This window comes from Macrobrachium rosenbergii, chromosome 23 (genome assembly GCF_040412425.1).
Source record: "Macrobrachium rosenbergii isolate ZJJX-2024 chromosome 23, ASM4041242v1, whole genome shotgun sequence".
Lineage (NCBI taxonomy): Eukaryota > Metazoa > Arthropoda > Malacostraca > Decapoda > Palaemonidae > Macrobrachium > Macrobrachium rosenbergii.
The window spans coordinates 30013461-30028649 of record NC_089763.1 but is presented as its reverse complement, the minus strand read 5'-3'; the positions used below and the strand labels follow the sequence as shown (position 1 = coordinate 30028649).

The 15189-nt window shown below is 36.5% G+C and overlaps 2 protein-coding genes across 5 annotated transcripts in view; one reads left to right on the top strand and one right to left on the bottom strand.

Annotated features, from left to right (window-relative positions):
• Nucleotides 1-15189, top strand: part of Hibch (3-hydroxyisobutyryl-CoA hydrolase) — a 233242-nt gene that overhangs the window by 4767 nt on the left and 213286 nt on the right. For 2 of the 4 annotated variants that reach the window (XM_067125503.1, XM_067125504.1), the window contains exons 4-8: nucleotides 838-1011; nucleotides 2251-2402; nucleotides 2838-2948; nucleotides 3279-3453; nucleotides 5680-5907. In XM_067125503.1, the coding sequence (XP_066981604.1) occupies nucleotides 838-1011; nucleotides 2251-2402; nucleotides 2838-2948; nucleotides 3279-3453; nucleotides 5680-5813 (746 nt within the window). In that variant the 3' untranslated portion in view covers nucleotides 5814-5907. Of the gene's footprint in view, nucleotides 1-837; nucleotides 1012-2250; nucleotides 2403-2837; nucleotides 2949-3278; nucleotides 3454-4468; nucleotides 4625-5679; nucleotides 5908-13319; nucleotides 13635-15189 lie in introns of those variants that run through there. The other 2 variants (XR_010856875.1, XM_067125505.1) reach the window with 2 other exon arrangements.
• On the bottom strand, nucleotides 6998-15062 carry cnir (cornichon-like protein). The gene is made up of 5 exons (XM_067125506.1): nucleotides 14568-15062; nucleotides 11775-11843; nucleotides 10955-11067; nucleotides 10045-10185; nucleotides 6998-9435 (listed from the first exon to the last, which is right to left on the bottom strand). The coding sequence occupies exons 1-5, from the start codon at nucleotides 14682-14684 to the stop codon at nucleotides 9366-9368; spliced, it is 510 nt and encodes a 169-aa protein (XP_066981607.1). The 5' UTR covers nucleotides 14685-15062; the 3' UTR covers nucleotides 6998-9365.

Sequence of the window (15189 nt, the reverse complement as noted above, 5' to 3'; positions counted from 1 at the left end):
CATCGAGCTTTTGAAGATAACCAGTCAGCTGAGGATGTCCTTCTCCTTGATGCTCGTCATGCTGAACCTGTTCTTACAAAATTTGCATTTTATTCCAGGGATGTTAAGAAAACTTTGGATAATCTTGATAGCTGGGCTGGAGAAGATCCAGATGGTTTCTTTCCTTTGTTTTTTAAAAAAAAGGTACTGAATAATAATAATCATAAATGATGTGTAGTTCGCAATGATTTTCCGTGTTATGTTATGTACGTTGCTGAAAAGTTATAGTGTTCTACCATTTTTTGTCAAAGGTGCATGTGATATCACTTGTGTAAATGAGTGTAAAATGGAAGAATATTGACTAAGGTGTATAATGGTAGTACCATACCATAATTTCATTTCACTAGTTTCTATACCAGAGAATGCTTCTCAGTCTTTTATATAATTGAATTACGTGTTATCAGCATTTCCATGTAAATTTAAGGAACCTGTGTTTTTTCCGATACCAGCTGACATATCTCATTTGCCCTTTAATGTTGATTGAGCTGTACAGGAGCTTGTTTAATCAGTCACAATTGTGTAAGACTTGCCTGAGATTTTGACATAATTGTTTGAAGAATGTGATGAAAAGACTGATAGAGAATAGTGAGTAGTATATAAGTGCTACTTCAGTGCTCATAGATTCTTCTTGCGTTAAAAGCTGCAGATATATAATTTAAGGAAATGCTAGGATTTGCAAAGCTTCAAAAGTAGATTCTCTGCTGATGAGGAAGTTGTTTTCAGTAGACTTTTTCAAGTTCTTGATCACGATTATGTACCATGTGCTTGAAAAATTTTGATGTTCAGTTTTATTTTCAGGTATTACTATGGGTGGAGGAGTAGGTCTCTCTGTTCATGGTCAGTTCCGGGTTGCTACTGAACGGACGCTCTTCGCCATGCCAGAGACGGGCATTGGACTCTTTCCAGATGTGGGTGGATCACATTTCCTTCCAAGGCTTGGCGGCCGTCTTGGCATGTACTTAGCACTAACTGGTGAGCTTTTGCATACCGTACATTTTGTATGCTTCATTTTGGAGGCAAGGTATAGGCCAGGGGCCAGCAACCCCCAGCCAGTGGGCCACTTTTGGCCCACGAGGGATTTCAGTCCAGCCCACCAACTTAACACTTGGACACTTAATATCTAACAGTTGTTACCTAGTGTATGGCGCTCGGCGATCCTTACCGTAAATTTGATATCATGGCCCTCCTCCGAGACTGCATAGCTGTCTGGCCCGCTCTCTCCAAATGGTTGCTGACTCGTGGTACAGGCAAAACTTTAAATATCCTGAAAATCTAAAGGTAATTGGATCTCCAAATCTGATGTACTACCTGTAAAAGTTGAGCAGTAATGCATCCATTACTGTTTTACAAATTTCTATTTTTTTTATTGCAAGGTTATATCTTTTTTGTACCCCATAAGGAAATTGATTTGGATAAAACAGTACATATTACTCAATACCATTGATTATATTAATTAAGGCATAGAAGTGTTAATGATTTTCTAGAGGGATCCCATTTGCTAGAAAGATGTGAAGGATAACTAACTTGATATATAGTTGGGAAGTCTTTTTCCTGTGTAGAGCATCTTGTAAGGGTAATGAGAAATTAAAACTTCACAAAGTGGCTATATACCATGGAAAGTAATTGCTTTACCAGTCATGCCAGAAATCCTTATGCAATCAGGAAGTATCTTGGGGTGGTAGGATGAGGCATAAAAATGGCAGATATTTTGGCAATCCTTGGAAAACTTTGGGAAAAAATGTGATCTAGCTACACATAAAACTTTTAAAGATATTAATGATTTGTATGCCCAAATAATTTTCTGAATATAACAGATTTTTCAGAGGTAGATGGTATTCAGCCTTAGAATACCTCACAAAAGATGTATGTATCAAAATCCCTGTGGAAATAACTTTATCAGGATGAGACTTAATTGGAAATAAATAGCTTTGTTTATGTAACTTTTATATGCAATTATCACGAATGATTGTTCACAACAATTGCATTGCCATGTTTTTAACTCTATGGTGAAATCTTTAAGGATTTGAAGTTTATTGAAATGTGAACTGTACATTTGTATATTCTAAGGAAATTGTAGGCATCCAGATAAGTTACCTTGATCCCATAGCTTCTAAACATTATTAATACCATTTTATGTTTGTCTTGATAATGTACTTAATTTTGTTGAAAGGGCACAAGCTGTCTTGATAATGTACTTAATTTTGTTGAAAGGGCACAGGCTGAAAGGACGTGATGTTCTCAAAGCTGGTGTTGCCACACATGTTTGTGATTCGTCGAGAATTAGTGAACTAGAGGAACAGCTTTTGAAACTGGATTCTCCCTATCCTGAAGACATTCAGTCAACGTTAGGTAAATTCCAGGAGGTATGTAATAATTTCCCCTTTTCTCTGTATCGTAGAGGCACCCATCTTCCAGAAAGGGAATTATAAAATTCAAACTAATTTAAAGTTAACATTATAAGTATACATTGGCGAAAATACGTAGCTCTTGTTGTCAGGTAATAATAATAGGTTAGATTTTTTTCTTCAAATTGTGAGACTTTTTCTATCCACTAAATTGATGCTCACATTCATGTACAAGTTAGAAATGTTAGGTTTCTTATCTCTTAAAATATCTAGTGTAAATTCTTATGCAGAATGATGGTGGATTATAGATTGTTTATGATATAACTTGTGTGTTAGATAATGTCTTCTACAGCTACCTGGCTTACAAGGCATGAGTGTTTTAAGTACAGGTAATGAAAAGTTTAACCAGACTACTGAGTACTGTATTGAGCTTTTTTCTTTTTGTTATTGCAGGAATCGACCTTCAGTAAGAATGAGCCATTCTCCCTGCAGCCAGTCTTACCCCAAATCCAAAAGTGTTTTTCTGGTGGTAGTGTTGAGGAAATAATTTCCAACTTGGAAAAAGTGAGAATTTAAATTGGTCTTGTGTCAAACTTATATCTGATGTGTGTTCAGAGTTTTCAAATAATGAGTGAAGTTGAAATTTAGAGGCTTAGATATTGATTTATGGTAGAAAGTATTTTAGACCCTGATGATGGAACGAAGGACCCTTTTATTCATAAGCAATGTACATAATTTTTATGTAACATCCATGTTTTCCACTAAAATGTAAATGTCATTCCTCTTGCTAGTGGCGTTGACATCTATTTCGTTGTTTAAAACATCTGTAGGTCCTAGGTGCCAAACTATACTTCTAAATTTTGTGTTCATTTAGTTTGGAATTATGTTTTACAGGATGGTTCCGAATGGGCAGAGAAGCAAATCAAGACCCTAAGCAGAATGTCTCCGACATCTTTAAAGGTCACATTTGAGCAGATAGAGAGAGGAGCTCACCTCACCCTACAAGAATGTCTTTCCATGGAACATCGCATTGTTAGCCGTATCTTTAAAGGACATGATTTTAAGGAAGGTTGGTGGTGAATAGTAATTTCCCTTAACAAAGTACAGTAATTGTTTGAGTGGGTTGGTTCTGTAAATATTTAGGTGAGGAAAGTTCCGCTTTCATGTTGTATTGTATTGTCAAAGTAGACCTAATGATTAGGCTGTAGGCAGTCCCCAGTTAACAGCGGGGGTTACGTTCCTGGCCAAGCGCCGTTAACTGAAAATTGCTGATAACTGAAAATCGCTAATAAAAGCGCCAATAAACTGCTTAACGGCGCTGTTAACTGGTTATTGGCGCCGATAAACAGCTTACCGATGCCGATAAACCGCTTACTGGCACAGCTGAAAATCTGCTTAACGACGTTGCTAGCCAAGAGCTGTAACACCGAAATGCCAGTAACCAATGCCGCCAGTAAGTGGGGACTGCTTGTATATTTGTATTGTCTGGGCGAGAAAAATTTGAGTTTGTGGCGTAGTGCTACTAGATATACTGTATGTATACAGGGAAGTTAAGCACTCATTCTTTAATAGTAAATAGAACTTCTTAAAATAGAAAAGCTTTTTGTTAGTACATGTAATAAGTAAAATGACCCAACATGGCTTTTGGTTAGTAATATGTAAAATGAGGCCATGCTTTATATATTACATTAATATTCTAAGTTGCAGAGTTTACTATTTTGACAGCTCATTTTTAGAATGTGAAACATTCACTGTTAAGATTTATTTAAGTTTCTAAAATATCCTATTTCCTTTCTCTTGTCCATTTGTTTTTTTATCTGGCAACACTGCATTGGGTAACTGCATTTCTTGTTTGGTTTACAACAACAGCTGTTGATTTTACCACAACCTAATTTCCTTTGATACCTGACTGTAAATGATTTGAGTTGTGTATTGTATATAAGATATAATTATTTCCTTTTATGCCAGGCAGCAGCAGTAATGTAGATACTGATGAGTGATGGAATTTGACAACTATGGTTGATTTCATTGACTATAGATAGGTGTTGGAATCTGATGACGACCTATTTCATGTTATATGGCAGGAGTGAGGGCTCTGTTGGTTGACCAAGACAATAAACCCTCGTGGAGTCCAGCTTCTTTAGCTGAAGTCTCAGCAGAGAAAGTAGAAGAGTATTTTTATCCACTGTCTGAAGAGGAGGAATTACTTCTTTAGATACTAGCCTTTCGCTGATGATATGGTATAACGTTAGCACCGAGCATTGCTCGATGTATTGTGTTTCATAGTGGTGAAGCCCCTTTTGGAGTTAATGGAATATGAATATCCTGTGTATGGTGACAGTCCCATGTACCCTTAATGTGCTGGCGTTGCTTTTTTCTTCTTAAAATGAATATCGTCCGTTTGAATTTCTGCCTGGTCCAAGTTTTATTATACAGTATTCCCTTTCTCCTTGATCTTTTAATCTTATGAGTGGGAAAATGTTCTGAAAAGTCACTTTAATTCATTGTTTGAGGGTATTGGAGGCTTTATCTATACTCATTGCCTGGTTATAGACAGCCAGGAATGTCATTCTAATGAACTGTTGTAGTTGCTTGTAAAATGTGGCGTACTATACAATTTTCAGAAGATCGTAGACAATTGATATTTCATAGTAATAAAAACCATTAATTAAATTCCTTTTTTCCTAACTCCTTTGGCCCGCAGTAAAAAATAGAGCTTTTGTGAACTGTCGACCACTCGCTTTGTGATGGTCAATAATCTACCAATGTAGAATCCAGCAGATATTGATTTGTATGATAGAGCTAGTGAAGATATTTCTAAAATCTCACAAGCTGCTCAATCTTATCCATTTTGTTATTGATCAGGTATCATTTACATTTCCTGACACTGTTTTCTGCATTATTTTATATTGTGAAGTGAATATTGGTCATACTAAAATGAGATACCTGTGGAACCTCTTACCTAAGCCTGTCAGCTACTAATCGGGTTGTGAATCCCGCCTTTAACTTCCATCTGTCAACTTTTTACAATGCTTGCAACCAGTTTGTAATTTTATGTATAGCCATTATGTATAATACTACAGTTCATAAGCTTTTTACTTGAGAACTTTCAGAATTGCAATTTGTAATGATTTTTTGTTGGTCACATCAAGTTAAGTGCTGAATTATGTGTATGTATGCACTAATAACATGTAAATATGTATAATTACTGCTTTTTTTTTAAAGGTAATTGAAAGCCATGTGACAAACCTTTAATACTAAATGAAATAAAAGTGCAATTATTCCTTACCACCAGGTGTCAGAGCAGTGCTGGTTGACAGAGATAACAAGCCCGCGTGGAAACCAGCCACGTTAGCAGAAGTGTCAGCAGAGGATGTTATAAATACCTACTTTTCACCCTTGCCTCCTGAAAAAGAATTAGTATTTTGAGCAGACAAGAGGAAAAAACAGAATAGCGGGTAGGATAGTATTTTGATGTGCACTGGGGAAAAATTTTAATAAATTCGATAGTTATTTTCTTGTATGTAGTTTGTGAATGTCCCCATTATCTTTGCTTGTGTACACTGGTAGAAAAAGTAGTTGTATCTCTTAGCTACTCTATTGTTTATCAAATCTGGAATATACAGGTTATATATTTGCTATGAATTTACCAAGTTTGTGGATTCTATACTTACTCCGGTTTGGAGGTGAAATAACTAAGATTGACACAAACAGCGATGTGCACTGCAAGTAAATTCTGTTGTCTCTCTCTCATATTGAATTCTTCACTAAGGCCTTATTGAAAGCAACTGTGATATGTGTTGAAATGCTGTGGTCATGCCCCTTGAGAAGCTCGGGTATTTGCTGTGGCCTCAAAAGGTTCGGTATGAACTAAACTGTTACTGGCTTATGTCAGGAGAGATCAAAATGCACACCAACAGGTTACCCAGTTTTATGCCTAAGAGCCAGAGAGTTTGAACTAACAGTCAGGAACCTGAGGCCAAATCATCCATCGCAGGCTACTCAAACTGGAACACCAGTTATGGGTCACCATATAAACGGCCGATATCGCGTAGGTATAAACCTGAGACATCAACACTAGTTAATGACCAAAGAGACAGAATCTAATGCCCCTGCCATGGGTCACAGAGAGACACCTGATACAGCTTACCAAGACAAATGCAACATTGCTATATAAGGGTGTGTATACATGGTCCGACAGTGTCTGATGGATGTGCTTGCTTCCGACGTCATAAGCGAGACATTTTTTGTAGTGCTATCAGATTTGTTAAGTCATGCCCATACACTACCACTGTCCAGTGGAAAGTGTAGATATCGTCGCTTCATGCTCATACCACTGCACAAATTTTGCAAATGATGGACAGACACTATCTTTTTTTGCTGTCAATGACAAACAATTTGCCTGTCTGCAGCCACCCTTCGAAAGTCTTAGCAACTTGTCTGTTAAGTCTGTGGTTGAAAATAACTGCATGAGATCTTGAATGACAAAATTTCTCACTTGCTTTAAAAGGTTGCAACCACATATCCAAGAGCCAGCCTATGCAAGTGTCTCCTACATATATGAATGGTTAACAAGATCCTCAAAATGCAAAGGCCTTACGAACAGTCCCATATTCTGTTTAATTCTTTATTAATAGTTTACACATTTATTACTTTCTTTAAACAAACAAAGGGTTGTAATAATTTTCAATACAGTATCAGTGAGGTAAACAATTAATTGTGGACAGGACAAGACTACTTCCCTGAAGATACATAGTATTCCTAATGAGCTAGTTTCTTCTGAATTCCTTAATGCAAAAATAACATTACTCTATACTTGAATTCGTAACCTGTTTAAAAATCTATGAGTAACAGTAAAACAAACTACAGCACATGGAAGTAAAAATATTTGTATCATTTTTAAATACCTTGCATTACTCATTTTTTCAGATTAGCTACACGCATTTCATAGTGTACTGGAAGTCGACAGGGAGAAACGAAACATACGGGTTTACAGCTGCAACATGCACCTTATTTGCCTCATGACAACACAATAGAAAAGGCAATTCAGTCTTGGTGACATAAGACGTTCAGACCTTTGTTTAACTCTTACAAAAAACTAATACATTTCACAGGGATTCACGTAAAGTGGCAGTATTACGAGCATTTACAAGCTTTCTGTTAGTCTTGGGGGGTAACAAGGCTTCAAATATGAGTATAAAGAAGATTAAATGCTCAGTGAACAGAAAATTTGCGTGGATGTTACTAAGAAGATAAAGTTGTGCAATTCGTCACAGGTATTAATATGGGCTGCCCAAGATGTGGGAAATGAAAAGATTAAAAGTTTAAACAGCAAACGGATATTATTGATATTCAGACAAGAAAATATATGCTAACAGAAATGGATAAGAGTTACTATAATGTAATGTGCATATGTAGCACATTAGCACATGTGAGGAAAACTACTACTGGTAGACCTTACTGCTTGATTATTAAATCTTAGGGCAGATTTACTGGATTTCTCAGACTTGGCTTATGCCTACAACTAAATGGAAGTAGCCAAGAGGTTAAAAAGAACGATGTTTCTCGTTATATAGATGCAGAGCAAAAACGTAGTAAACTAGTTTGCACAAAACTGAGAAACGTAACAAACTAACACCACCAACAAACCTTCAAAATATCCCTCATGAGATTTAATTTTTTTACCTGGTCTATTCAGTACTTTTCAATCATTCTCTTGCAGTGAACTGACGTACAAACCTACATTTCCCCTGCGTACCAAGTTAAATATTAGCCTATTTCCTACTTATCACCAAAGCATTACAAACTACATAATCTACATTTTTCATGTTACTGAGGTAAACATTTCGTTTTACTCTGTATCTTGGCAACATTTTATTTAGGAGTAAACAAGAGAAGACGGTACGTTCTTAGGTGTATAAAGATAATAGAGGTGACACTTCCTTCCGGAGATAAATTTAAAAATGTTTCCTAAGGAGTAAATGAAGGAAGATAACATATAATTCTCCTTGAAGTACAGGAAGAAAGGTGGCATTTACTTGAGAATATTAGCAGTATTTTCCTTGGGATTAAAAAAAAGAGACAAGCAGTATTATTCCTAGTGGAGCAAAGCAAAGAAAGCAAGTGAAAATCTGGACAGAACGACATGAAAAGTCTTTCAAAGATTGTCCTAGCTTTTAATATAAAAAAAATAAATAAAAATAAAAAATTTATGGGACAAATTCTTCGTGTAAGGTCAGACTGTTGGTTTTACACAAGACAGTTGTGCAAAACACTGTTAAAGATATTGCTTGAATTAAAACGAAAACTGAATTAAATTTACTGTGTATCTTAACATTCCCACTGCCATCAAAAGTAAAAGCAATAGTTTATCACCTGATTCTGTATTGTGTGAAATTAACAACAATTTACTAGGTAGAAAGGAAATCGGCATTCATGAAAATAAACGAGGATACAGTAATACAAATGAACATACAGTACAATTTTCTCATTAAAATGATACAGAAAGCAATGAATGTTTCAAGCAGACTAGACCATGCAAGACTAAACACTAATTTACAGAAATACTGAACAGTTTTTCCAAGGGGAAACTATGTGTTTATTCCATGAATTGTTCTTTACGTAAAAGCTTCAGTATTTAACCCTATAGAATTCCATATAAAATGGAAAAAACTTTGCACTAAAGTCTGTAAAAGGTACATGCTTCACTTTATTTTAGCTAGAGTTAAAGTTGTATCCCTAAATATCATCAAAATATTAAAAGTACTATATTTCACTGCACTGAAGCATAAACTGACTAGGGTCAGCATTTCTGCAAAATTAAAAACGAGCTAAGCCGTAACTAGAAAGATTCTATCGCCTCGTGGGGCTGGAATGCTTGTTCGAAAACTATCATCCCACGATTATGCTTTGCCTCCTCTTTCATAGAGGAAAAGGGACTGAGGATGAGGCAGGTAACCATTCACCACCTCTGCTTATGGCCTAAAACCCGGTGTCGTCTGCAAAGTCCGGCTTCGGGATGGGATTTGATCGGAGGAGATGAGTGAGGAAACTGCGGGGAGAAATTAGAATGTTAACAATACCACTGGTGCTGGAGGTATTTTCTATCAAGCTTACAGCAAAAAATCGTATAATTTTGATGTTTACAGCATTCACAATAAATAAGAATATTCAGTGACCAAAATTACCAGCTGCCTAACAAGAAAAAAAGTCAGACTAAAGTAGCACAAAAGTACCATTTGAATCTTATAGAAGGTGAAGAGTTGACTGCAGTGAATGTATATAAATTCTTACACCTTCATATAGAGCATAAAGGAGATTGGTATTAAATGAATACTGAAAGGACTGGAAACTTTTCTTGAAATGGGATTGTTACTTACGGTTCTTTGCAGCGTCCCTTCGACCCCTAACTGCAACCACTTTTATTCCTTTTACTGTACCTCCTTTCATATTCTCTTTCTTCCATCTTACTTTCCACCCTCTCCTAACAATTGATTCATGATGCAACTGTGAGGTTTTCCTCCTGTTACAACTTTCAAACCATTTACTGTCAATTTCCATTTCAGCGCTGAATGACCTCATACGCCCCGCACTAGGCCTATGGCCTAAATTCTATATTCTATTCTATTATTATTCAAATGCATGGAATTTCAATACTTACCAATAAAGGTAGATAAAGAAAAAGACCAAATAATAGGCAAGACCAATCACTGCATCACGCATATGTGCTTTGAGCTGACCCATCCGATGAATCTCAGTTGGGTCGTACACTCCAAAATTTCCCTTGGGGACTTTTACGTACCTAAAAAGTGAAAGTTTTCTTTTGTAAGGCAATACAAGGAATCTCCACAACAGCAAGTGTTTCATTAACGTTGTCAAATAAAATGGCAATAAAATGTTCTTAAAGGTCTCATTGCTTCAAGACTACAACAAATTATGGATAATCAACGAAATTTCAGCTGTCTAGAACTGAAAGAAGAGTACCAGGATATGACTTTATATAAGTGATAAATAACAATATTTAAAAGAAAATTGTACACAGGAATTTGGGGACTGAAAAAGATTACCAGGATATGACTTTATATAAGTGATATATAACAATGAATACTTGAATGAAAATTGTACTGTACACCGAAACTTTGGGGAACAATTTGTTACAATTGTTTCCCTCAGGTGTTTGTGAAAATGTCATTGCTGAACTACAATCTTTAAATCAGTTTTTGTTGGGCAACAGTGTGAAGAATATTTTCTCTTGTTTGGGCAACACTTTGAAGAACATTCTCTAAATGAATACTAAGAAAAATGAATCTTTGAAAGCCTAAAATTTTTCCAGGCTTGTAGCTTTTTACCACATCACACCTTATATTAACTGTCATTTCTTGTCACAGTACGCTTAATGTTTTCACCCTCTTGGTGAACTGGACTCCTCTTGCAGACTCTGCAAGCTTTTCCTCTTATTTAGGAGGCATACGGAAATACAACTACAGACGTCTAACTTTTGGAAACTTGAGAAGGATGTCTCTCCTTTATCTTCAAAATACAACGGAAAAAAAATGTAGAGCAATACTCACTCCCTAATGATGTAAACTGCCAAAGGTATCGAAGCAAGGAAGAGGTAATAATGACCAGTAAGCAGGAACACTGCGGACAGGAGGAGGTGAGCAGCAAGTTTTGGGATCACCCACTGGGAAAAAAAATGTCCAAAATTAGAATACATTTTAGTAATCCTCATATAACTAGCTAGGACTAAATACACTGATGGTACACTTCCTTTCAGCTCCTTTGAACATGATTAATTTTCAGTGGCTGCCATCATTCACCCATACTGGAGGTTATCGCTAAACATTTGAAGCCAAATACTGACATGTATACATAGCAATTCTTGTCATATACGATATTAAGAAGATCCAAATGCAAATAGCTTCCAGAAAAGAAATTACAGAAACCTATACATGGAGGCTATCAGTCGAGAAACATTTAAGCGCCACCCTGGGTCAAAGTATTTTTTTAATTTAATTTATTATATTTTAAAAAATGGCATGGCATGTTTTCTCGACTAACTCATATGATCTGTCAACTGTATTCATCTGCGCTTACAAATTAAATTTTATCAAAAATGTGTGGAAAGCTATTAAAATTTGCAAATGTAGCATGAAAACTAATACAGTATATATATATAAAAGGACTAATGAACACTTGGAAGACAAAGAACATGGAAAATATTAATCTGGCAAATGTTTGTGAATACAACTAAACAATTTAAAGAGCTAATACACATCAACTTTTGTCTATATCAGCTGACCGGTGATCACTATGAATGTGACCTGGTCATAAGTCAGGGCCTATCTGTAGTTAAAATTTACAACAAAAACACTGTTATGATATACTCACAATGTTTAATCTGTAACAGCATTGCTGTGCATTCAAGTAATCACACTCCAAGTCCGACAATGTAATAACCTGAATTGTGTTAAGGAAAAGCACTTGAATCTTTACATAATTCTTGTCAAAAGTCTGCGATGTATGAAGCACCCAGTTAAACACCTGCACTGCTGCAAAATTTTTAATTTTTATGCCCTTCTGTATAACACTAACATTGGAAAATGATGTAATGACACTAACATCATAACGAAGTAAGAGAAGGAGCACAATGGTTGGAAGACTTCAAGGTGCTTACACGATTTTCTCATTTTTCATAAACATTATATTAAAAATAACATCTCCCAAAACGAACATTGAAAAATTCTCTGGACGAAATTCCTGTGTGCTTTCAGACTCCAGACATTTTTGCCACCAAACAAGATGTTTTCCCAATGTGCACTGTCGTGTTGAAATTTTCCTAAAATATTATTACATATGGTTTTCAGGTACTGTATTCCAGGAAGCCTTTTTTATTTTTTTGTAAAAGAAAACTATTGTGCTGGCCTTGTCTGTGTCTGCCCCAAGATCTTAAAAACTACTGAGCTAGAGGGGTGCAAACTGATATGTTGATAATCCACCCTCCAATCATCAAACATACCAAATTGCAGCCCTCTAGCCTCAGTAATTTTTATTTTATTTCAAGTTAAAGTTAGCCATAATTGCGCGTCTGGCAGCAATATAGGACAGGTCACCACTGGGCCGTGGTTAAAGTTCATGGGCAGCAGCTCATACAGCATTATACCGAGACCACCAAAAGACAGATCTATTTTCAGTGGCCTTGATTATTCGCTGTAGCGGCTGTACAGAAAACTCGATCGATTGCTCTGAAGAAACTTTGGCGCATTTTCTAATTGTTTTTTCTGGAAAAGCCTGATGTTGAGGTGAGGTTGATGCTCTTCATAAATCTTTTTTTAATGATAAAATGAGCTAAATCTCACCTCAAGTGATGATAGGGTATCCAAATTCCTTCCATTTTATAAGTATCTAATGCAATCAATACGACAAAATTTGACACTGAAAAGATGCCGACGAATGAAAATTTGGTACAGTATATACCAAATGAAAATGGGTGCTACATAAAGCACAACTATTGTTACATTAAGGGGAAGAGGTAGGAACATCTTCTATGAAGACAAAACTAGTAAACAGGAAGCTGCAGTATATAAACTACCCTAGGTGGAAAAAATATATGCAAGACGTAAACCTGAATTTAAAGCTAATAAAGGAAATGACAAAGATAGAAAATACAAGCCAAAACTAGTCAGTGGAATAGTGATAAGTAGCAAGAAGAATTTGAAATTAAAGTAGAGAAATATGCATAAAATGGATAAGAGAAATTAAAGAAATATATAACATTACTTCTCAAACAGGAATCTCCATTGAAATCCATTACATTAAAACAACATCACAGACAAGGGGGGAAGTTTCAGTTGCAATTACAGACACACTGGGTGAATTTTCAATCGCATTTTTATTGAAAATGTAGATCTAATTAATTTTCTATTATTTTATCAGGATTATGGCAGAGAAAGAAGTGAACTGAACTACAACAGCCATATGAAGAGTAAACAATGAAAGCTGGAAAATTTTTATTCAGTGAAAATACTGAAAAGAAAAAATGTATACCATATGTGGAGAAAAACTAGAAAAATAATGCATAAGATACTGAGGCGCTGTTGCAAGGGTAAAGTCTCAAGCCAAACTCTGCACCTATAACTTTTCTCTTTGCATGAAGTTGCCAAACTGTTCCGCCACTTTGCCATTCAAAGAGCATGATCAGATAGATTCCTGCTACTCATGAACTACAGCCATCAAACGCCTAAGCCTAAGGTAAGTAGTATGCTGAATGACTGCAAGGTTAATAGGGGTAACCTAGGCAGGTAGGAGGTGGCAGTATCCTTGGTTAGGTTAGAATGTATCCCTCTGAGTACCAGGACAATTATTTTTTTTACAAGGGTTGTGAGTAACATTTTTATGCCTTTTACCTTTTTTTGTCATTGTTAGTGATTCCTTCATATATAAACCATATGTTTTTCACTTTGTTTCTCTTGTACTTAATAGAAAATTTCCCCACCCCTTTTGGTGGAATTTTCTACTTTAAACTTGACCCCGCCCAAAACTTTAGTTCCTTATGACGGTACCTCTATGACTCATCAATTTTAGGGTAAATGAAATGCAAAAACCATTGGTTTGCATTAACATTAGCTTAATGGCCAAAAATGCATAACAAATAATAAGCTGTTGGGGAAACCATGTGTTTCAACATTCACGCCTTTGAGAGTAGGATTGGTATTCAAGTAAAAATTTACGAGTATCAATTATCATAGCCTACTAGGCCCTATTACTTATTAGGCTACATAGCTAAAGGATGCTTCACAACCCAAGATGCAGCACAGGCTTTACTCGTCTCCTTATCGGGCCCAATGATGCCGAAAATCTGTAAAACTTACAACCTGACGATCGCTACCATAATACTGGAATGGGTAATGTTGTAGGCTCGACTCCCTGCGGCCACCGTTCAACCTACGAAACCTCACCGGTGCGTAAAGCTTACGACGCCGCGTTCGGCCGATTGCATTTTGTGTCCAATAATTATATGCTGTTTAAGCAACGCCACACGGCCCTCAAATACAGCCGTTCACTTTTCCGTTTTAATGTAAATACGATCGCCGCCCTGGCTGTCCTAGCCTGCCCTACGCTCGCGGAGAAGTTCGCTTACCACGCATCACCAGTAACACACACACAGCAAAAATGAAAGGATACATAGTAAACCAGCAGGAATAGCAGGGCTCCCGTGTCAAAGAGGGAAAATACGTAAACGGCAGTGTCCAGCGAAGGGGATTCCTGGGCTGGTGCCGTCGGCGTTGGTGCTTCTTCCATGGTTGGTGTTGTTGTTGTGACGAGCTTATCTTGCGGTGCTTAGCGACCAAGAGTTTTTCTTGTTTATATTATTATATATTTTATTTCCCCTTGCCGTGCAGGTCTTAGTTTAGGTCGTGGCTAATAATTAAATATGATCAAGAATCATAATTTACACGTTATTTTTATTTCTAGCGGCAGAAGAGATAACGGCGAATTGCGGTAATAGGAGATAAGGAGCATCAAACGCACTGCTCAAGATAAGCGGTTTGCGCTCAGGAGAGCAAAATCAATTTTGGATATCCAGGATAACGAGGAACGAAAATTTACATTTAGGAACCGAAGAGAATAATGGCAGTTTATTTACGGTATAATATAAATGCACGAATGCTCGGGAGTATAATACACTCACTTCCGCATTTTTAAACAGATATGATAATGCAGCGGCCCGGAATAATGTGATACGGGAACCCAGTTGATAAGGTTATCAAAAGTTGAGTCATACACGGCAATCAGAGGGTAAATT